The sequence below is a fragment of the Pyricularia pennisetigena genome, chromosome 5 (genome assembly GCF_004337985.1).
Source record: "Pyricularia pennisetigena strain Br36 chromosome 5, whole genome shotgun sequence".
NCBI lineage: Eukaryota > Fungi > Ascomycota > Sordariomycetes > Magnaporthales > Pyriculariaceae > Pyricularia > Pyricularia pennisetigena.
This window is the reverse complement of record NC_043743.1, coordinates 3,478,804-3,501,006: the sequence shown is the minus strand read 5'-3', so window position 1 is coordinate 3,501,006 and position 22,203 is coordinate 3,478,804. Positions and strand designations below refer to the sequence as shown.

General features: G+C 52.8%; 9 protein-coding genes across 9 annotated transcripts in view; 5 read left to right on the top strand and 4 right to left on the bottom strand.

Moving 5' to 3' along the window:
- The window catches only part of PpBr36_08926 (uncharacterized protein), a gene marked incomplete at both ends in the record, with an annotated part of 2,928 nt that extends 503 nt beyond the window's left edge, over positions 1 to 2,425 (top strand). The window contains 2 exons of the mRNA XM_029896051.1: positions 82 to 1,519; positions 1,604 to 2,425. Of these exons, the coding sequence (XP_029747162.1) occupies positions 82 to 1,519; positions 1,604 to 2,425 (2,260 nt within the window). The remainder of the gene's footprint in view (positions 1 to 81; positions 1,520 to 1,603) is intronic.
- Positions 2,426 to 3,008: 583 nt separating this feature from the next.
- On the top strand, positions 3,009 to 5,130 carry PpBr36_08925 (uncharacterized protein; the record flags this gene model as incomplete). Its single annotated transcript, XM_029896050.1, has 4 exons — positions 3,009 to 3,201; positions 3,291 to 4,037; positions 4,184 to 4,246; positions 4,340 to 5,130. 4 exons carry the CDS (start codon positions 3,009 to 3,011, stop codon positions 5,128 to 5,130), a joined length of 1,794 nt encoding a protein of 597 aa, XP_029747502.1.
- Positions 5,131 to 5,983: 853 nt separating this feature from the next.
- On the top strand, positions 5,984 to 7,018 carry PpBr36_08924 (uncharacterized protein; the record flags this gene model as incomplete). The annotated part of the gene is made up of 2 exons (XM_029896049.1): positions 5,984 to 6,575; positions 6,681 to 7,018. The coding sequence occupies 2 exons, from the start codon at positions 5,984 to 5,986 to the stop codon at positions 7,016 to 7,018; spliced, it is 930 nt and encodes a 309-aa protein (XP_029747503.1).
- A 514-nt stretch (positions 7,019 to 7,532) lies between these two features.
- Positions 7,533 to 8,423, bottom strand: PpBr36_08923 (uncharacterized protein; the record flags this gene model as incomplete). Its single annotated transcript, XM_029896048.1, has 2 exons — positions 7,533 to 8,214; positions 8,368 to 8,423. The coding sequence occupies 2 exons, from the start codon at positions 8,421 to 8,423 to the stop codon at positions 7,533 to 7,535; spliced, it is 738 nt and encodes a 245-aa protein (XP_029747507.1).
- A 100-nt stretch (positions 8,424 to 8,523) lies between these two features.
- On the bottom strand, positions 8,524 to 9,651 carry PpBr36_08922 (uncharacterized protein; the record flags this gene model as incomplete). Its single annotated transcript, XM_029896047.1, has 4 exons — positions 8,524 to 8,709; positions 8,779 to 9,057; positions 9,360 to 9,500; positions 9,589 to 9,651. The coding sequence occupies 4 exons, from the start codon at positions 9,649 to 9,651 to the stop codon at positions 8,524 to 8,526; spliced, it is 669 nt and encodes a 222-aa protein (XP_029747508.1).
- A 2,256-nt stretch (positions 9,652 to 11,907) lies between these two features.
- Positions 11,908 to 12,551, top strand: PpBr36_08921 (uncharacterized protein; the record flags this gene model as incomplete). The annotated part of the gene is made up of 2 exons (XM_029896046.1): positions 11,908 to 12,104; positions 12,200 to 12,551. 2 exons carry the CDS (start codon positions 11,908 to 11,910, stop codon positions 12,549 to 12,551), a joined length of 549 nt encoding a protein of 182 aa, XP_029747505.1.
- Positions 12,552 to 15,440: 2,889 nt separating this feature from the next.
- PpBr36_08920 (uncharacterized protein) lies at positions 15,441 to 16,803 on the bottom strand (the record flags this gene model as incomplete). Its single annotated transcript, XM_029896045.1, has 4 exons — positions 16,664 to 16,803; positions 16,152 to 16,572; positions 15,806 to 16,034; positions 15,441 to 15,742 (listed from the first exon to the last, which is right to left on the bottom strand). The coding sequence occupies exons 1-4, from the start codon at positions 16,792 to 16,794 to the stop codon at positions 15,441 to 15,443; spliced, it is 1,083 nt and encodes a 360-aa protein (XP_029747506.1). The 5' UTR covers positions 16,795 to 16,803.
- Positions 16,804 to 18,171: 1,368 nt separating this feature from the next.
- Positions 18,172 to 21,065, top strand: PpBr36_08919 (uncharacterized protein; the record flags this gene model as incomplete). Its single annotated transcript, XM_029896044.1, has 3 exons — positions 18,172 to 18,497; positions 18,571 to 20,195; positions 20,584 to 21,065. 3 exons carry the CDS (start codon positions 18,172 to 18,174, stop codon positions 21,063 to 21,065), a joined length of 2,433 nt encoding a protein of 810 aa, XP_029747680.1.
- On the bottom strand, positions 20,580 to 21,692 carry PpBr36_08918 (uncharacterized protein; the record flags this gene model as incomplete). Its single annotated transcript, XM_029896043.1, has 3 exons — positions 20,580 to 20,946; positions 21,014 to 21,096; positions 21,510 to 21,692. Coding segments are annotated over 3 exons (633 nt in total), but the record flags the coding sequence as incomplete, so codon positions are not given.
- Positions 21,693 to 22,203: the final 511 nt, after the last annotated feature.

Below are 22,203 nucleotides of genomic sequence, written 5' to 3'. Positions count from 1 at the left end.
TTTTTTGTTTCTCCCAGGATACTTCCTTTGCCAGACGGCTTTATACTCTTGCAGCCGTGGTGACTAACGTTTCTGCTTTAGCGTTATTTCAACTTCTATCGTCCACTACGATGTAGGGCCGCTAGATCCCTTCCCCGCGTTCGCTGTAGACCTTTCTATGGGCCCACTGCAAGGGGATAGGGTGAATGCGTCTTATTGTTCATACTTTGAGGTCATGCCTGTCCTCGGAAGAGGCGCAATCATAGGACTTAGGTTAGGTCCGATAGCCATCTTCACCCTCGTCCTGATATCTGGGGTCTTGGCCACTCTTTACTCTGATATGGATCATCCGCCGTCAGGTTCTTTACATCGTCGGTGGGCTTCGGTTGATGGGATCTCGCCATCGCGCGACACAAACTCGACTGCCACCCGGCCCATTCTGCCTGGGGTTGGAGATTGCCTTCTGTATCTGCAATTCATCTTCCTCATGGGAGCCCTGACGGTACACTATCCGCCTTTCTACCAGCCAGTCACGTCTCAACTGAGCTGGGCGGCTCTCTTCAGCCCGGTCGGCCCACTCGGCGCCGGTAAAGGATACGTTAACATCAAGAACGGCATCTACGAGATGAATGGCACTCTCTCCGGCGGTACGTTCGGGTTTGAGCTCCTCACTCAGATCACCGGAGGGCCGATGAGGATGGATATTTGGTGGAACATGGTCATCTTGGCCGTCATTGTCGCCTTCGCAACCGCGCTGCTCCTGCAAATACCTCGAATATTGCCTACGATTCGCGAGAAATTCACCTCGACGCCGTCGAACCAACCTCCACCACCGACCAAGCTCAGTGCGACCCGTACCGCATGGAACGTCGTCAAGGTCGTTTTGAGCTACTTCCTCGCGCCCATCGTAGCCCTGTCGGCATACCAGCTCTGCAATCTATTCTTGCCCGTCTACCACCTGGTCCTGGCGTCGCTCTTCATCTTGGCTGTTGTCATCTGCTTCATATGGATGTCAAGGGTAGCCCCCAGGAGTCAGTTGGGTAATCTGCTGGTTGGAGGTGCGAAAACCCGTTACCGGGTTTTGCATCAAAGGGAAAACAGCGGCGACCGAGCCATGAGTCAACCGACCAAGCCCAAGAGCGACAAAGCCAGCGAGATTAACCTCTTCACCATGATGTTCTTTGCAGTAGTCTTCATCAGGGGAATCACCATTGGAGGCTTGCAGTCGTTTGCGCTTGCTCAGATCGCCACGCTGGGTGCGATAGAGATGGTCATGTTCATCAGCACCTTGTTTCTGAGGCCTTTTGCGACTCAGGATCTGGTTATCTCGGCGGGGAGCTGTCTTGCCCGCTTCGGCGTCGTCATGCTCACGGTCGTGTTTTTAAGCCAGCTGGATGCCAAATTTCAGACAAAGATCGCGGTGGGATACATCATCCTGGGCATCCATACGACCGTTCTCGTCTTGGGCTGCGCCATTCCAGCCATTCTCCGCTTGATAGGTCTCGCCCGTGCCAACCTCAAGACTGTGGATGGAAAACATGTATGATTAACCCCACAAAGCTACGATCCCCCATCAAACCTTGTTTTATAACCCTCGAGGTAACTAACCAAGGATCCCATTTAGGTTTACGGACTCGATCGGCTCCGCAGACGCAGCACAGCCTTCAACGACCTATCCCAGTTGGACGTCGGGTCCGATCACAATGGAAACCTGGCCCACAGTCCGCATCTCGTATCACCGGCTTCAGTCCATAGTCCTCACGCCTCATTAGGCAAAGGCTCAAGGACGACGTTTGATAGCCATCGATCGGCCAGCCAGTCGACCCTCCGGCCCGGCACCCGCGACCGATTCTTCCGCGAACCCCGGGCGAAAACATCCCAGACGTCACTCAATTCGTCATATAGCCCCAACAGCCCGAGCCCGATAGACCGCAGCAAGCTGTCTTCAGAAGGCGAACGCGACTCCCTAGGGCCGCTGAGGAAAGCCACTACTCTGAACCTGCCGACGGCCGGCGGCTCTTCCAGAAACCGTCGCCACTCATCCGCGTCGATATTATCGGACGGGACGCTCGTCGACGCGTCGGAGCCCCCCTTGCCGCTCGCCCGGCCAGCCCTCGCGCCGCGCTGGGGTGATTACTCGTTCCGCGAAGCCGACCTCTACTACCGCCAACCGCCTGCCTACCAAGGCGCCAACGAGAACGACTGGGCCTCTTCCGCCGCGGCGGACTCGTCGTCTTCGAACCGGCAGGAAGGCCTGCGGAGCTTGAGCGCGGGGGTCAGCGTCTGGGCCCAGTTGACAGGATCCAAGACGACGGGTTCGTCTGGCGGTGGCGGAAGCGGATTTGAGGTGCGCAGGCCGCCTCGGCCCGTCCCGGAGCAGTCTGGCAGGTCCGCCTCGGCGGGCACGTTTGAGGTCAGGAGGCCGCCTAAGCCTCCCCAGCCGTGAGGGGCTTGAATGAGACGGTTTGCTTGACTTTGATGTGGAATCCTTTTCTTGTGTTTGTATATTTGAAAATTTGATTTTGTTTGGTTGTTTGCTAGGTTTGCATAGCATAGCGTTGCATGGCGTTTGGGGGATATTTAAAGGGTTTCTCTTCTGGTACCAATTAATATGGGATTTTTGTTTTCGTTTGTTGACATGTACAACATGCACGGGTCGGATAACTTGAATATATACTATGCTATAATACTCTGTTTCTCTTGCGCAAAACTCACCAATGGAGGGAGTTTTCTGGGCTTGATACATCTGCCCTCCTCTGGAGCAGGATGGCAGTTTCCCAAGACTTACTGCTAGAAAGAGAAAGTTGAATGGCTCCGGACTCGGATCTTACGACCAACATCACTCTGTCCTGACTTCCCAGTGGCCTTTTACTGAAGGACTGCTAAATCACGCACTCCGTTGGCCTGGGTGCCTTGGGAGCAAACGGCGTTTGTCATGTCACCCAACCGCCTGCATCTCAACTTTTAACCATTCATTCATGATATACCGCAGTAGATATAAACTTGCTTTTCTCTATCGGTTCTTGAACATGATTACGTCCCGCAAACATTGCAGCGACTGCAATGTTACAGTTGTCGACGTGGCCGAGAGCGACGACGGAAAGGGCGATAGCAAGCCCGTGGTCAACAACAGCCAGCAGCCTCCTCAGCCACTAGTCGGACCATCTGAGGAAGAGGTGAAGGGTCGACGAAGGAAGCTAAAGCAAAAGGCCAAGGCTTCGTGTAAGTGATTATTTTGAATATCATCACAACATAACTATCTTGAGCTAGAAAGAGTGGGAAAATCTAACCCGTACATCTCGTTCTGACAGCTTCCAATGCCAAACCCAAAAACGGATCGGCGAAACCGCCCGCGAGCGAGAAAGCAACCGCTTCCGAGCCCCCCAAGCCAGCCAGCGTAGTCGCGAAAGAGTTCCCCGTCCCCCTACGATGCTCGTACGAGAACCTCATGCTGGAGATGCTAGCCCGCCAACAGCCGCCGACGGCCTGGCCGCGCCTGAAGAAACTATCCGACCTGATCGACGCGGAGCGGCGCGCCGCCGAGCCGTCCTTCTCTCCGGTATGGCAGCTGACGCTGTTCTGGGGCAAGCCGGCCACGGCGGGCAGCACGATGGTCTTCCGCACGCTGGACCCCTTCCTGTCGACGCACGCGGTGTACTCGGGCCCTTGGTTCGGGCTCAAGGCGTGCATCCTGCTGCGCGACGACGAGCACGGCGGCGGCGGCTTGCCGTTCAGCATTTCCAAGGAGACGTACGACCGCATCGAGGTGGAAAGCACGGCCAAGCTCATCGAGAAGATGGATGTTGCGGTGGAGCGCCTGGCCGACGCGCGCGTCTTGGTGGCGTGGCGGGCGCTCTTTGGCATCGGAGAGGCTATAGCTCTCGAGGAGGATGCGGAGGCCAAGCACAAGCTGTTCAAGGTCATGGGTTTCCAGTCCATGGTCTTGAAGGAGTTGGTTGCTGGTGATGAGGCTTGCAGACGGGCGTTGGAGGATTTCCAGGACGCTACCCGTCTTAGTGGGGATGTGGAAGCGGTCGCTTTCAATGTCTTGGATAAAGGTAACGTGGATCCTAATTTTTTTTTTTTTTTTTTTTTCTCATTACGGAGGCACTGAGATGCTCGGCGTCGCCGAGGCGCGCCTGGTGGGTTCATAGCTCTGAATTTCGGGTCTGGCGGGTTTGTTACTAACCAGACAACCTCATAGATCAACTGGCTGAGACGGTCTTTAAAAACCTGATGCTGCCAACCAAGGCGAAGGGAGACTCGGGTGAGAGCTTTGTGTTTCTCGTGACAAACTGGAAAAAAAAGAAAAAAAAATGATACTGAAAGTTCCTTGCTGACTTGGCATCCTTCCCTTTAGGTCTAGAATCTACTCAGCCGCTAGTACCCAACGGCAACTCATCTGAGCACAAATCATCGCAGGCTAACTTGGATGAATTATTCGACTTTATCCGAGCGGCCTGCATCAAAGTCATGGTTAAGAGACGCAAGATGATTTCCCACGTCGCCGGCCTGCACGAGGTCGCAGACCAGCAAGCCATAGAGGGGGAAAGGATCACCAAGATCCTCAAGGAGGCCCAGGCCGCCCACGAGCACGAGAAGATGGAGCCCGACAGGCTCCTGGCGCTCCACGTGCTCTGGCGCTCGCACCTGGCCAGCATGCAGGACACCATGGATCTGCTCCAGACGGCGACGGACACGCTGACCCTGGCGGAGATGGCCTTCGCCAAGCTGCCCGGCGACGCAAAGATGTGGAACGACAGGTGCGTCGAGAAGCTGGCCGCCACCGGCAAGGAGCTCGGAGAGCTCGAGACTAAGATGGCGAAGCTGCAGGTTGTGATCGATGAGCACCAGGCCAAGGATCACGCCGCCGAGGCGGCGGCCAAGATTGAGGCCATCATGGCCGAGAGTCGTCGGGAGCTCGGGGAGATTGAGAAGCGACGAAAGCTGCGCCAAGATCCCGTTTATAGTGTGTGTAAGGAGGCTCTGACTGCGGTGCAGCATGAGAATCCCGACGCAAGCCCACGAGACTGGCCCGCTGAATTTGCCGAGGCCGATGGCGGCGTGGGCTGGGAGGATGTCTCTTCTAGGAGGGCTCCTGCTGCAACCAATTCGGGCTCATCATTGGATAGTAAGGAGGAGGTTGAATAGGATGTCTGAACATTCTCTGCTATGCTTGACATTCCCTTGATAGGCTGTCGGATGGAGGGTTTGGCATAAAATAGGCTAGCATAGTTGGAATATTACTGCTGTTGACGACGGCTTCATTAGGGCTCGTCGTCACGGCTCTGCTTATAGACTTTCCAGGACTGGACTAGTTCCCCAGTCAGATTTCTTTGTCTCTGGTCCATAGACCCTGAATGCCTCGTAAATATATTTGGTCGATTTGGAGACATTTTCTCCAAAAAGAACAAAAACAATAGGGTCCTCGAATTAGCGTAACATTGTCTGCGGCAATAATCAAAGACGGGCCGTAGCGTACATAACAATGGTGCTATAAAAATTCCCCAACCGGGAAATGACGGATGAGCCAGCCTCCGAGCTCGACCCCTGGTGAGTATGTAGAATGGCATTTCAAGGCCCGTTTCTTTGTTCTTTTTTTTTTTTTTTTTTTTGCGGGACGCATAGTTGGGCATGATCGGCCTCGTCATGTTTATCCAACTTAGCCTTTGTGTTTTGCAGATTTAGACGCTCCTCGGGCGTGATAGTTGTGCATATTTGCTACCTATGTGCGTGTCATAAGAGCAGTTGGAGGAAAAACAAAAGGCAAGTTGCCCCTTAACAAGGGCAGATGCGGCCCCTTCCGGCTAAAATGTGACCTTTTTTTATTTTTTCCACCAACGTGAGGGGCCCGCTTTGCATGAGGGAGCCATATATACATAAAACCACCTGCGTACTCCCAGCCATGGGTACTTTCACGACCCGCTCTCGGGCATGGCGCCAGCTTATAGCACAACCCCCAAAGCCCGTTTCACCAGCCAGACGCGGGTCGTCACGCACCATCATGCCGTCAAAGGCCGCCTTCCTCGCCTTGAGCGCCTTCCTCGCGACCAGCACAGGCAGCGCAGCCGCCGCGCCCTGCCCATCGCCGCAGTACCTCGTGACCTTTGGCGACTCGTACTCGCAGACGGGCTTCGACGCGTCGCTGGGCAAGCCCACGGCGTCGAACCCGCTCGGCAACCCGGCGCTGCCGGGCTGGACCTCCAGCGGCGGGCTCAACTACGTGGGCCAGCTGGCGGGGAAGACCGTGGGCAGCGGCGGAGCCGCCCCCGTGCTGTCGTACAACTTTGCCGACGGCGGGGCCACGACCGACTCGGCCGTCGTGGCGCCCTACGCGCCCACGGTGCGCAGCTTCGTCGACCAGGTCGCCGTGTTCGAGGCGACGCTGGGCGCGAGGCCGAGGCCCGACGGCTGGGCCGATTGGAAGGCCGAGGATACGCTGTTTGGGGTCTGGATGGGCGTCAACGACGTCGGCGCCTCGCACTGGTGGGCCAACGCGACGGGTGTGGTGGATGCGGTGACCGTGAGGTATTTTGACGGCCTGGACGCGCTGTACGAGGCTGGCGCTCGCAACTTTTATCTCTTGACCGTTCCACGTGAGTTTCTTTTTTCTTAGTGGGGGAGGAGGTGGGACTTGGCCACGGAGGAAATTTATTGTTTATTTGCTGCCCGCTAACACTTGCCACCAAACGAAATCGCAGCCACTGAGAGATCACCCCTGATGATTTACTACAACTCGTCTGCGACGCTTGTGCCCATGCTCGAGTACTACAGGACCAGTATAAGCTCGCAGCTGGCCGTCTGGCAGACCTCGCATGACGATGCGGATGTCCGCATAGTTGACTCGGTGCCGGCGTTCAACATCCCGCTCGACGATCCGACCTCTTATGGAGCGCCCGATGCTTCTTGTTACGGTGCCCCTGGGACAGCCGAGGGAGGCAAGTCGTGTTTGTGGTTCAATGACTACCACCCTGCCATCGAGATACACAAGTTGGTTGCAAAGGCAGTGGCGGATGCATGGAAGGGCAAGTTCTTTTAGGATGCAGTGTAGATATCAGTATAGTTGGTCCAGAGACTCAAACCATGTGCCTTTTTTGTATTCTCCAAGTGAATTGTATATCTGGGTCAGTTTCGCTGGCATTAAACATGATCTGTTGTTAGTGATAGCCAAAGAATACAGGTACCCGTACTTCCGAGAAAAGCTAACGTCACTGATCAACTTGAAGAAAATTAACAGAAGACAAGGAAAAATATGAAAAGGTAGCAGCTGCTATTGCTTGTGTAATGCCTGTAAAAAAAGTCCAAGACTACCAAGAAAACATAGCCAATCATGAACGCCTTCAAACCATAAACCATGAACGTCTTGCAAGGGCCATAGCCAAGCTGTTGAAACTGCACGCTATAGAGAAAGCAAGCCCAGAAGGCCCTGGGGGTATCATAAAAAGAAATGAATACATACAATGAAAAAAAAAGAAAATGACAAAACGTAAAAAAAGCGGGATCAAAAGAAAGGGGAAAATGGGGAAACATGAATAAATAAAAAAAAGAAGGACTTAGCATGCTAATATAAAGGATAAGCAGGTCGAAGTCACCAGAAACAATGTCGTAGCCAGGACGATGCCAACTGCGACGCCGACGTTGACGATGACTCTCGCAGAAGCATTCTTATTGTCTGGGCTCTTGATACCGTCACCGTTACTGTTGTTATTGTTGTTAGGGGTGTTGCCGTTGTCGCCATTAGACGCCGTCGGTGTCGCTGAGGGGCTCATCGTAAACGTAGTCGCTGTAGGGTCGTGATGTACTGCATCACCCTTGGTCACTTGTACGACAGTAGTGCTGACGGCGTACGATGTGGTCAAGGAGCTCGTGGTCTGCTGCCAATCGGAACAGCTCGACTGGCTTGAAGGACAGATGGTTATCTTGCTCACCGAAGTCGAGTATATCGTTGAAGTACTGCTAGTGATCGTAGGCTGAGGAGACGAGGTGGTGGTGCCACTGGCGGTTCCCGTCGAGGTCGTGGGTTCCGGCGGAGCGCTGGTCGTTGCCGGGACGACTGTGGTAGAGATTGCAGCTGTGGTGGTCACTACCGTGGGCTTTCTCTCGTCCCATGAACAGTCCTCCTTTGTTGTTGGGCAGGCAACTATGGTGGTTGCTCTTGTTGTGTAGATCGTAGAGGTGCTAGACGACACTGAAGCGGACGAGGTAGAGCTGGAGGAGGGAGCATTCGTAGTGGATCTGGCAAATATTGCGTTAGATAAGGCAGACACGGCCAGATGCAAAAGAAATCCGGGGTTAAGCATCGAATAAACGTGAGTCCGAGAGGAAGTATTGGTGAAGAATGTATAAGATTTGTAGACAGGCCAGATGGGGCTTCACAAAAGAACTCACGTGCTGGTGATGGGTGCGATGTTGGTCCCGACAGCGTACGTTGATGTGACTGTCATGGTCTTTTTTTCAATTGAAGAACAGTCCATCTTGTTTGAAGGACATATAGTGGTCGTGCTGATTTGTGTGGTGAAGATGGTTGAGGTAGTTGAGGAGATGCTAGCTGAGGAGGTGGTTGTCATTGAATAGGTCATTGTGGAAGAAGAAGAAGAAGAGGTGGTTGTCGAAGATGAGCTGGAGCTGCTGCTGGAAGAGGTAGATGTGCTTGAAGAAGTGGAGGAGGTGCTTGAAGATGAGCCAGAAGTCGGTGTGGCTGTGGTTGTTTGAGAGCTTGTTGAGGTTGTGCTACCGCCATCAGTGACCGGAATGATTGTAGTTGTTATCGGCACCTCCTTGGTAATAACAGACACAGACCGTGATCCGTAGGGACAAGCCGGGCTTTCCCTGGGACACAAAGTCATGGTCAAATACTCTGTCCTGACGATTGTGGAGGTGATCCAGTGCGTTGAGGCGCTCGGTCCGTTTGTTGTTTGCGGAGCAGCTGTTGTTGTTGAGGTCGTCCCGAAGCTGCTGGTAGATCTGGTTTCTGACGCTGTGGTCGACGTTGATAAAGACGAAGTTGAGGTTGATGTTGAAGTAGACGATGAGCTGGAAGTTGTAGTAGCCGATACAGATGCCGGGGTCGTAGTGGAGCTTGTTGTTACAGATACTGGCAGGATGGGCGGAGAGCTAGGTGGAGTGCTAGAAGTAAAGCTAGAGGATGTTGTGCCTGTGCTGGTGGTGATCGAGCTGGGAGTAGACGTTGGTGTTTGTAAAGAGCTCGAGCTTGACGAAGAGCTTTGGGACTGAGTTTGGGAGGTCGTAGTTGTGCTAGTGATCGTAGACGCTGGAGTTGTGTTGGCTGCACTCGAACTAGCCGTGGAGCTGCTGGACGTGGAGTTGGTGCTCCTGGATTGAATCTTGCGGTTCGTCAGGCACAAGCAGGCCAACCTCACGATTTCCAAGTTCTCTCCGCAGCCTGCCAGCTCGGCCGGGATCTGAACGGGGTCTCGAAAATTCCCGGGGACGAGCTTTGCGCACAGTGGTGTGGCCGTGTCGGCCTTCTCCAGCATCTGCTTGAAGCAGCCATCATGTGCCTGTAATGAAAATACTGCATCAGCTTTACTGTCATCTGCCCACCAATCAAAGTGAATAAATTGAACGACCGAGTTGTCTTGAACGTACACAAGCATCGGCGCCAACTTGGCGGATGGCCAGAATGGATGCCAGAAGGACATAGGCCCTCATCGTGACTGTTCCTAGAACTTTACGTTATATTCTCTGTCTAGACTAGACTAGCAGTAATTAGCTATTCTCAAACCACAAAGGGGTCAGGGCTCATCAAGAAACGCGGTGCACTCCAAAACTGAACGTGATGGGAAAACGTGCCAAGTTCTTTGCGTTTTGGTGTTGCGATGCCTTCCAACAAAATCGAGGCTTGCTATTTCGTAGAGAAATCATTGTTGTTCATGGCAATCCAAGAGGGCATCGCCAAGTACTTAAGTTTTGCAGCAATACAAAAACTCGGGTCATTTTGTCGCAAATAGTGAGCGCCAAGTACAAGGCTCAGGTTGATGTTCCCGATTCGGTGGTTGTTGCAGTAAGTCGACAGTCAGCAGGGCACCACACAGCAGCCGATGTGGGCTGGCGGGCCGCTGCCTGGCAGGGAGTTCTAGAATTGGAGAAGATGCTTCACTGGGCAAGGGTGGGGACCCGTAAATTTCCTCAAAAGTCGCTGACAACATAAATATTACCGCCGGGGATGGAATCGGCTGTGCATCTTTGAGGTTGATGATTGGTGAGACTTGGACTCGGGCGGGGCTGTCTTACTGTATTCCGCCTTCATCGCCCCCTGAACTGCCTCTTAGTCTTAGATCTGTCCTAGGTATTTAGGCACTCACTGAACGCGGGTTTCCGTAAAGGTTTAGTTCCCATCATGTTATCGATACAGCCGGTCAAACTATACAAGCGTACCTGCACAAGTCAATGTAGGCAGACGCTCACTTCTGTCAGGACATGAGATCCAATCTACTTAGCATCGACGCACGAGAAATTAGTCTAGACTCTAGAGATTCCACTCGCATACGATGCTACAAAGCTCAAGATTGCCGATTTAGTCCCCGAATGGATTATGGATATTACCCGAGGGGATTTTGACTGGGCTAGGACTAGACTATTTCTGGGCTTAGTTCTAAATTACCAAGACTAACTATTCAGACTAGGCTCTAATGCGTTTTAACTCAGTTGATCCACGCACAGCATCACCGTTTGAACTCACTATGGAACCAGGGGCATCCTTATTTGTAATCACTTACAAGTAGAGCTCAGCCATCTCCACAAAGACCGAAATTACGTTTGAATTTTGCACGGCTCCTTGGGACCTGGCAAGGCGTGAAACTGACGCACAAGTTGGATGCGGCTTCATAATACCAGAGCTGCCCGCATGGCGTATACCTGTTAGTCGGAAATCCAAGCGAACAACCAAGTGATGCCGGGGAAGAAGGAACGCCATGAGCCCATAAATCTCTCGTCTACATGAAGAATGATTAGGTCTGCGCAGTCTTATCCGAATGTGATTTACTGTGATCGATCCGATCGATCCGCCCTTCGCACAAGTCCACAAGACACGATAGAGGCAGGGTGATCGCATCTGGTTCTAGTGTTCAAGACCTGGTAGAGCTTCAGAAAGCACACGATAGCAAAGTGTGGATAGTTTAGTGTGTCGGGCTAGTACAGCGTGGCAGCCATGTGCGGCTGAAGGTCTTCACTTGAGCCACGCGGAGCAGATAAGCTCCTCCCGGGTTTTAGGACTTAAGGCAGCAAGCTGCAAGTGGAACATGCTCCGAGAAGGGAAGAGCCTTGGCCTTCTTTCCCTAAGGCTGCATTGGAAACAACTCGGAGCATGTGGAGACGTGTTGCTTCAAGGCTTGTTCTGAGCTGAACGAGACATGCCTCCACGCATTTAGCTTAGGATAATAGCGTGGATCAGGTTGAGGTCGTCAACGCACTTATAATTAGATACATGACGACATCCGAAGCGCTGCTAGAATCTTAGCTTGTTTTATTGCCGAGAAACTAGAAGCTGGCACCCACGCCTCCCGTTGCTCTGGCTCGCACTAGAAGCAAGACACTATCTAGAATATAAGGCAAACATAGTCAACAATTATCATGATCAGTATTTGCAGTGCATCTCAGCGGGGCTACAAGCTGTCGAATGCTAATCCCTCGCGAGAAATGGCTCGGTGCGTATTGCCACGAGTTTGCACTCATGGCATCTTGAAGGCATCGGGTTGAAACTGATGATCACTAAGCTGGCAACAAAAGAACTTCAGTATAGATCCGGGCTATTTGAAGAGGAATATAAAATGATCTTGCCAACCCAGTCCAAGTCTCCCAATCTCCCGTTTGTATCAGCCAGCGTGCCAGATCCAGAGTCCTCTTACTAGAGCTACATATTCAGTTCAAACCAAAAAGAAAATCCCAACTTCAAACTTCTCGTTCAAGATGCAGTTCGCCATTCTCGCCTCTCTCTTTGCGCTGTCGTCGTCGCACGCCGCCAGCGCTCAGTTTCTTCCTGGGCTGTTCCCTTGCGGATTCTCCGTTTGTGGCATCGTGGTCGCGGGTCCCGGCAACACCCCGCCCATGGCCGAGAGAAGCGCCGACTGCTCCAGCTTCTTGCTGACCACCGTCCAGTCGACAGTGTAGGTTCCTACAAGATTTACCACCTACCAACCTGCCGAATGGGTTGTCGGTGGCCTATTCGAGCGGTGAACTAACATGAAAAATCAAAACATAGAACTGAAATTTCGTCAACCTCCACTTCCGTCACCACCACCATTCCTACGACCTTTTCGACTACGACATTGACCACGGCCACGGCCATAACCACCCTTGGACAGCCGGGACGTCTGGTCCGCCGCGCCACCGTAACCCCGAGTGTTCTTCCGGCCTACGCGATCATCTGTAACCCTTCGGCTTACATTTCTGCTTGCGCGTGCATGGGCGTCACTGGGAGCACGACCACCCTGGATCCCACCACCACCACCACCTTGACAGTCTCGACAGGCACTATCACGTCGTCGCCGACGATCACCACCGTGGTCTCGACAAGTGTAGAAACAGCTACTTTGACTGTGACCCGTATTTGAGGTGTGGGCAAGGCTCCTGATCCTCTCAGGAAGTCCCATGCCTTGAAATGTCTCAAGATGTTGAGCGAGTCCCGCTCGAGTTGGCTTGAGGCCTGTTCAGGGCGCGGCTAGAAAAAAGAACAAAACAAAAAGCAATTACAATCCTTTTATGTTTCGTCCGATGAATGGAAAAGCAATGTTTGAATTTGGAAAAAAAAGCGCTACTTGGGCCACGACATTCCCTTGATTACGATGGAATTTGGAGGTGCAGCACCCATACGGGACTCTGGATTGGCATGAGAAGGCTATATTTTTGGCTTGCAGAACTGGATTACGCCAGGCTCACTTGACACTAGCTCTAGAAAACACAAGCATTTCTAGCTCAAAAATAAAAACAAATTGGCACTTTCAAGAAAACTGGAAGCAAAGCATATATCGCTCTGTTGATGAGTTATCAAGTTGAAACAGAGTTTTGCAGCCGGAAGGACATTATAGAGGAGTATTAGTTGTACCTCCAGAAGCATCTCTGGCTTCTCCACGGAAACACTGGGTCTTCAAACGGGCAATGTCTAGGGGGACCCTTTTTAAATATTAATTACCTCTTGAGAAGCAAGGGGAGGTAGGTCCTACTAGATCATGTTTGAAAACACGAACTGGCAACAATACACTTGTGTTATCAAACTGTGAATATTGCGACTGCCTTGATATAAGCTACAGAAAAAAAAAGGAAGAAATTCAAAAAGACAATGTGAACAACTTTTGAGCAGAGCACAGAAGGCATCCAATGCCGAAAGGGCCTGGTGCCGAGGATAACGAGGAACTCCAGTCCCTCCAGCCACAGAGGCGCACCAGCCGGGCACAGTCATGACGGACTCTGAGCTTGGATGTTTTTGGAAGGCAGGACTTGATGGAAATCCAGTCCGGTTGTTCGATGGACTGAAAAAGGCCCACTCGCCTGGATTCGTGCCACCAATCCTCCTTCTTGCCCCTCCTGTAAACCAAGCCAGGCCGTCTGCTACATACACCCTACACGTCAGCAAACATTTATCCTGTGACGAGGGTTTGTGGGCCACAAAAACGCGTTATTTTTTTCCCGATTGCATCGTTATTGTTGGTGACGGGGGGACTCTGAGTCTCTGACCAAACAAACGCCACACTGGCTTGTCGGAACTTGAAGCTTCACCACGTCAACGACAAGCTTTCACCGTCTTCCTCGACCAAGCGGGCTTTACCTTCTTGTTTCATATATAGACGATATTTTGATTCTTTCTTGAAGCCCACGAAATTCAAACCCTGTCGAGATCCAGACGACGACGGCTTCGAGGTTGGATTCCCAATCTTAGGCATGGACTGCTGATAGCCCATCAAGATCTTGTCACCAGATACCTCGGCCAAAATCACTTTCAGTCACTGCTATTATAAGTTGTAAATCTGCCTTTTAGCGCTCGAGGCACCTCAGAATCGAGAAAAAGGCTGATTTTATGCCCCAAAAGCCTATTCGCCGCGACGCCGCAGTGACCAGCTCAATGGTGTTCGAGGCCCTCGATCTCAATTGATTAAAACAATCTCCTCGAGATATTTCACGTCTTGCGTCGGCCTTGGACTTGCTCGAGCGCGCCAGCAATTCTGTTAGTTGAAATTTCTCCATTGTCAACTTTACCATTCGATTCTTCTTCTCGTTTTACCTTGCTCTGGTTCTTCTTCTCCGTAAGGTACCTCTTGACATCTATCATTGTCCATATGGTCTAACCCATGCGCCCCCTTCTCGGATTGCTCTCATCACATGAAACCTTCCCTGTTAGCCCTTTTATCGAGCTGTGCATTCAATTGATTTCGCATCCCTCGACCCCGTTCCATTTCGCCAGCGCAGGCTTTGAACATGCTAACATTCGGATAACTGCAGAGCCATCTGAAGCCAGCCTCGCTCATAACTCACAGTCTCACACAAGCCGTGAGGGTGAACTCGCTTGAGATGACTTTCCTGGAGGTAGGCCACCTACCACAAGGGGCCCGGCCCCTGCCCCAGAATAAGCTCCGATTTAGCAGATCTCTATTCCGGACAAACGCCTCAAGCCCGGGAACACTAAGTCGAAAACATTAACTCAACAGGGTGCAGCCGTTAGTGGCTTGTTGAGACTAATGCAAGGAACTGAATCAGAACCTCTCACTTTTCCCCATGAATCTGCAAAACAAAGTTCTCTGCTACCCTTGACACTGTCAGGTACCCATGGTGATACCTTGATTTTACGCTGGTCCCTCCAGGCAACAAGAACACTTCAGCTTTCTGAGGATGGGTGTTCTACTGTAGGGGTTCAGTTTTCCAGTGGACTCCTCCTGCCGCCAGGCAATCACATGATGCGAATATGTCGAGATGCTCGGGCAGACACAACAATGCAACGAACATCCTCTGGCCCAACATCAAAGGAGTGTTCCGATGGATTCCATCGACCGACAAGATGCCGAGGCTGTGTTAGAAGACGGTCGTCCCAGGATATATGAGCAGTGGTTCTTTTAACGCCGCCTGCTGTAGGTTGCTTTCTACTTCATGGTGCTGTCGCCAGTCCCGATACATTAATATAGACTGTCAATTTCTGGACATCTGAGGACTGAAATGATCAACAACGAATCAGAACTCAAGTGATTCAACAAAACAATCGATTATAATTTTTTTTATTTTTATTGATTGATCTTTCATCAGAGGTCTAAATTTACGACCTATTTAAGGCTGTTTAACCAGCGACACCCGCCGCAAGACCCACTTTCTCTTTTGCGCCACACACCGAACCATTCCTAGTCAATCCAGAGATCCCTTGAAAATACATGCGAAACTGGCAACATTCCAAAGAAACAAGCCTGTGTCGCGAGACAAATCCATCATTACGAGCATCAATTCATAGGTTTCTTGGGAACTTAGATGGTGTTCTCGGTGTTGAAGACCTTCAGAGCCTGCTGGACGCGGGCCTTCATGGTCTTCTCACCCTCACGAACCCAGACGCGGGGGTCGTAGTACTTCTTGTTGGGCTTATCTTCACCATCAGGGTTGCCGACCTGGGAGTTAAGGTACTCGATCTTGCTGGTGACATAGTCACGGATACCGCACAGGTAGGCCCACTGAAGGTCAGTGTCGAGGTTGACCTTGACGACACCGTAGCTGATGGCCTCCTGGAACTCGGCGTCTCCGGAGCCGGAGCCACCGTGGAAGACAAAGAAGACTGGAAGTCTGGTAAGCTTTTTGATCAAAATGTTCATGGAGGATTGGGCTGAATGGAACTTACTAGGCTTCTCCTCCTTGCAGCCGAGCTTCTCAATGACGTACTTCTGGTGCTTGTCAAGCAGCTCAGGGTGAAGACGCACGTTGCCGGGCTTGTACACTCCGTGGACGTTGCCGAAGCCTGCGGCGATGGAGAAGTACTTGGAGATGGGGCTCAGAGCCTGGTGGATAGCAAGGATGTCCTCGGGCTGGGTGTAGAGAGAGTTGTTGTCGACATCCTCGTTGTTGACACCCTATTGGCGGCGACAAGTTGAGTTAGCTTCGCGGTGCTTTACCAGACAACTACACATACTTTACCGCCAGTTCGCTAGAGACGAGTGACCAGCAAAGCTGGCCAGATATACACTTACATCCTCCTCACCACCGGTCAGGCCGATCTCCATCTCGAGCCACTGCTTCATGGGGGCAGCACGCTTGAGGTACTTGGCAGTTGTCTCGATGTTCCAGTCACGGGGCTCCTCCGACAGGTCGATCATGTGCGAGCTGAACAGAGGGATACCGTTCTCCTTGAAGAAAGCCTCGTCGGCATCGAGCATGCCGTCGAGCCACGGGAGGAGTTTCTTGGCGCAGTGGTCGGTGTGCAGGACGACCGGGACGCCGTAGATGGGAGCAATCGAGCGGATGAAGTGGGCGGCGGCAACTGCACCAGCGATCGAGGCCTCCTGGTTGGTGTTGGAAACACCCTTGCCGGCGAAGTAGGCGGCACCACCTTGTGACATTTGCAGGATGATGGGAGACTTGGAGTCGCGGGCGGCCTCGAGGGAGGCGACACTGAATACAGGACACAAAAAACATCAACAACCTGCTCCCACGATCGCGATTGAGGCCTTCGGTAGCGACGAGAGGCGAGGGAGGAACTCACATGGTGGACGACGAGGTCACGTTGATGGCGGGAATGGCGTAGACGTTCTTCTTGGCGTGCTCAAACAGCTTGTAGACGTCCTCGCCGTAGAGGACGCCAGGCTTGAGACCGAGGTCGCTGAAGATACCCATCTTGGTCGTTCTGAAGGAGGTGGTATGCGTTGAGTTGGAGTTAAGGAGGATATGCGAGAGCTTCTGAGGGTATCACGATAAAATCAAAGGATTTGCTTTCAATGTTTGAATGAATGGTGAAGAAGGTGAAGTACTTTTTCAGGCCGGATTATGACAGAACAAATAGGAACGTGATGGAGACCCGTCCGGAAGAAGCAGGCATGGAGGGGTCAATTTTCTGCTGAAGCTTGCTTCGAATTGCGGGGTCTGCCGGTGGCAGTGGCAGGAGTAGCTGAGATAGGCGTTACGTAGATGCTCCATGTTGCCAGGGGCCCAACCAACGTCAATTGTCCGTCAAACCCATTCCACTAGGCCCACGATGCTGAATGGCAGTTTGCAATTGTTGACTTCATTACCTACGCACTCTAGCACTCCGATTCCACTTCAATTGACCTGCTGCCGGCAGCATCATGATGAACTGCTAGCATGACAGCTTCAGTACTTTGCATCTCAACAATGATGTAAGAGGCCCGTAACAATGCCCCACATGGCTCAATGATGTTATGTCTGCTGTACGGTTGGTGGACCGTTTTTGGTGGGGAGGCATCACTTGTCGAGTCGGGATTTCGCGGACACAACCCTGCGTTGGAAACATGGCAAGAAGGTCCAGACGGGCTCGGTGTGCTCATTCTCAGGTGTCCAAAGCATCACAGCCTCGGTTATATCATGACCTTACGTTATGAATTGCATCTCTCGTGACCATTGAGCGTTCTCGGATTATATTCGACAATACCGGCGCCGGCTCCGAAGCCGAACTCAAAACTCCAAATATTGGACCCACTTTGGTCCGGGAACCCGGTTGATGCTGGACAAGGAAAGGGGCACACTGCCCGCGAAGAGATGTGCTTCGCACACACTGAGAATGACTCAAATATGCCTAGTAGACGAGGCGAGCTGAACAAATGCCGCAATCTAACCCACGTGCACACGTGTTAGCGACAGTTGTGGCTTGAAATTGAGCGACATTGGCGTTTTGTTGACGCCCAGCTGTGCGTGTGTTGAGCCAGTCAGCCAGATGGCGGGGCACATGGGAAAAAAAAAAAAAAATCTCAAGGGTTGGGTAAAATCACCCCGCTGGTAATGTCGACGCGGTCAGGGTCGCGTTGCCCAGATCGACTCCGATTCTGCCAGCAAGGGCGGTCAACCACAGCTCTTGCAAAGTCCCTTGTTTGCGCCGTACAGCCTTGAATGCTTGTGGAAAGCTGACGCATAAGCTTGTGATTGTCTATTGGCGAACGTGACGCACTAGCCAGCTAGAGAAACTGCGCGACGTCCAGCATCAGAGCTTCCATGAACCCTTCCGTGCCAGGCGCACCCTGATCGTCCAAGATTGCCGCAATGGCGCCATATACATACATACAGTGCCCATGCTCTGACCCCTCGGACCTTGGCCGACCGCAAGGCAACTCGTCTCCAACCCAGAGCACATCTACGAAGGATAGCAATGGCAACCTGGTTGAGGAAGAGGACGAGGATGGGAGGACATTTGACCCCCGCTCTCCGCGCTCCAATTACAGCCTTTACCCGATTGAATACCTGCTCTACTGCGAAGATTGCCATCAGATCCGTTGCCCGCGCTGCGTCGCCGAAGAGATCGTCACGTACTTCTGCCCAAGCTGCCTCTTTGAGGTGCCGAGCAGCAACATAAAAAGCGAGGGTAATAGGTAGGCAGAGATATCCGTGCAAAACCTCATCTGGGGTTGCTTATTGCTAATGCGAGACCTGTATGACATACAGATGTACCCGTAGTTGCTTTCAGTGTCCAATCTGCGTCGGAATCTTGTCTGTCACAAGCCTTGAACCGTCATCGTCCAGTCGTCACCTCGCAGCCGATAACACCGCTGCGCTCCCGGGAGGTCCCTTTGCTTTAAACTGCTCCTACTGTCAATGGAGCTCCCTGGAGGTGGGTATCAAGTTTGACAGATCAAACGCTATATATGGACAGCTCGCCAAGCTCCGCAACGGCGGCCGACCGCGGCTTTCGCGGAAGGAGCAAAAGGAACGTCGAGACGAGTCATCGGCAATTCCTGATTCTGGAACCGGCGCTGCGCCGTCTTCGATCGAGGGAGAGGAGGAGCAAAAGGGGACCCGGGACCGCGGGGACGCAGAAGACGACGAGCTTGATGTCGAGACGCAGTTTGCCAAGCTCAAGTCTTTTTACAAGTCACAACTAGCGGATACGTCGACCAGCAGCGGTACTGGGGCTTTGTCGTCCTTGGGAAACCTGGCCAACTTTGGCCTTGGTTCTCCAGGGTCACCCTCAATGTCGCGGCTCATGTTCATGTACACGGGCGCTAACCCGGCCGACACTCGGCGCAAGACCCGCATGCACCCAATGCGCGAGGCTATCGGCCCCCAGGAGGGTCTAAAGGTTTTGTACGAACCCAATGCAAAGATTCAAGAGAAGACTGTTGAAGGAGGGACTGAAGAAACATCGCAAAATAAACCAAAACCAAAGAACGGACTGGATGAACATGCATCCATTGTAAGATTACGCGAGGTAGGCTGGGATGCAACCACCACGACAGAGCAACGGGCTGCCCAGGCTCCAAATGCCGCCGCTCCTGTTAGCGCGCAGCACATTCGCTTCCAGGACGACCTGCGGCCCATCCCCGTCCTGCTGCGGACAAAACGGTCAAAGCGTTGCCCGATGTGCAGGCACATCATGACCAAGCCCGAGGCCAAGGTGGCATCCAACAGGTTCCGCATCCGCTTGGTCGCGGGCAACTACATCCCCAGCATATCGGCGCGCTATCTGTCTGGCGGCAACCCCCCGCCTGCGGAGCCGCCCGGAACCGTCGCGGCACACCATCTCCTCAAGCCCCTCGAGCCGGTTCAATACCTCCTGACATTCAAGAACCCCATCTTCGAATCCGTTCGCGTGTCCCTTGCCACGCCAGCCGTCACACCAGGCCGCTTCGGCAGCAAAGTGACTTTGCTGTGTCCACAATTCGAGATTGGGGCCAACACGGACGTCTGGGACGAGGTCCTCAAGGACGGCGCTCCAGGCGCCGACACCTCGGCCAGGAGGCGGACGATGGTTCGAAAGCCGGACGGCGAGGGTGGGCAGGCGGAGGCGGGCAAGATCTGGGAGAAGGGCCGCAACTGGGTCAGCGTCGTGGTTGAGATCGTGCCGGCCTCGCTCCGAGTAGACATGCTGGGACTCGGAAAGCCAGCCGACGAAGTGGATCGGAGCCCGCTAAAGGAAGACGAGGATCTCCTCGAGATACCAATGTTTGTCCGAGTCGAGTGGGAGGCTGACGCGGCCAACGACGATGTTGGCCAAGCCATCGGCAAGGACAAGGATACTAGAGAAAAGAGGGAGCTGGCATATTGGTGCGTTGTTGGCATTGGCCGGATAAGTCGGGACTAGAAGTCGCCGTCGCTTGATGGCAGAGTAGAATACAGTAGATACCCCTGTTGTGCATAGCATTCATCTGATGAGCAACTTGTCTTTGGACCAGTAACAAGAATTCAATTCTTTCCCAACCCCAAGACTCCAAGACAAAAAAAAAAAAAAAGGTATCATGAAATGACCAAGCCTGTATTGTCTCACAAGCTACAAACTAGACAACGCCGTTTTCCCTGTTCTTTTGATTCGATCGTGGCAGGCCAAGATTCAATGCAGTTCATGACGGAAAAAACCAAGATCATTCCCATCCCACACGCCGTGAAAACCCACCCGTCATGGAAAAAGAAAATTTTGTCGTAGCCCCACCAAATTCAGCCAAACGAACGCCAGGCATCTAGTAATCAGAGGCACCGGTCTGGGGGAACTCGAAAACGACGCTACGGCCAGTGAGGCGGCGGTAGACCTCGGAGTAGGTGTCGAGGCGGTAGTCAACTCCACCACGCTCCTTCTCGTCGAGGATGACCTTGAGGGTCTTGGAGTTGTCCTCCTTGGTGCGGAGGCGCTTGCCGACGATCTCGACGGGGTAGACGAGGTCGGTGAGGATGGCGTCGTGGACAGCAGTCAGAGTGCGCGAACGGGGGCGCTTCTGCTTCTGGGTGTTGCGCGAGCGGTTGGAGCGCTTGGGGCGGGGAAGGATGCGGCGCGAGGCCAGGATGAGAACGTGGCGGTCAGAGAACTTCTTCTCGAGCTCACGGGTGAGGCTGCGGGGAATCATGTCAGAGAATGGGATCAAGAGCGAGTGCAGCTAATCGAGGAGCAAAAACTTACCGCTGCTGGACACGGTGGAAGCCCTGCAGGGAAGGGACGGGGACAAAGATGACAATCGCCTTCTTGCCGTGGCCAACTTCGATCTGATGCGAGATCAAAAGTCAGCATGCGAGCTCCTGGATGGTATTTCTGAGAAAATGCCAATCCATGGACCGCTTCCCGTCCGATTCCGCGACGCCTTGTGTGTATGTGACATCTTTCTGAGTCTCGACCCTTTGAACGGGAATCATGTGCGTCAAGCGGTGCGACCGAGGTAAGTATCTCCAAGAGACAGCCTTGGAAGCTCCGCTAATCATTCGCATAGGCGTTCCCGTTCTCGAGTCGCGATCATTGGATTTCGATATGCATCGAGGTCGTCGGGTTCTTTGTGGAAGATTTCGGATCCGCGGACGGAGTGGGATTCATCGTGCGGCACGACTCTTTGAATTCCCCATCTTCGCGGTCATGGCACACTAAATAATCACTTGGGAGCAAAAATCATCGGCAAAATTCTCACCTCACGGGCAGAGACAAACTGCAGAGGGCGAAGGGCAGCCTTCAGGTCGGCAGTGTTCGTCTCGAGGTCGTACAGAGCCTGAGCAATGCTGGTCTCGAGCTCAGAGGGGTTCTGGCGCGACGGGCTGTTGGCCGCGATCTTGTTGAGGGCTGGGCTGCTCATCTTGACGGCTGTGAGGTGTTCCGCTGGGTGATGGGATGGTTAGTTGACGAGGAGAAAGCGGATTTCTGCGTCTGGCGTAAGTCGAAAGGGGAGTTTGATGGGTAAAACCTCGCTGAGTGATTGATGGGGCTGATTGCTGATTGGGGTTTGTGAGCCCTCATGCACGGGCCTTGCACAGTTTTTCTTAGGTGGGACCTGATTTCGAACAAGGAAAGCGTGATTTCCCTTGCTCCACTCTCTTGTTTGCTGTGAAGTGATCCTAACCCGAACGGGAGATGGCACATTTATTCTTCAATTGTGCAATTGTTTCCTACCCTGAATCAACATCCCCCCCATGGCCTCGAACTTGTGACACCCCATCAAACTTTGTTGGTATTGTCCCCTATCGCAATAGCCGCGAACTAATCCAATTCATTAAGGAGCAGTTCAGAAACAGCTTTGCTTTGCTACAAGATTGCCAGGTGACATATATAGACGCCCTTAACATGTCACAAAGGAAGAGAACCTCAAGGTATCAAGGCACAGCAGTCTT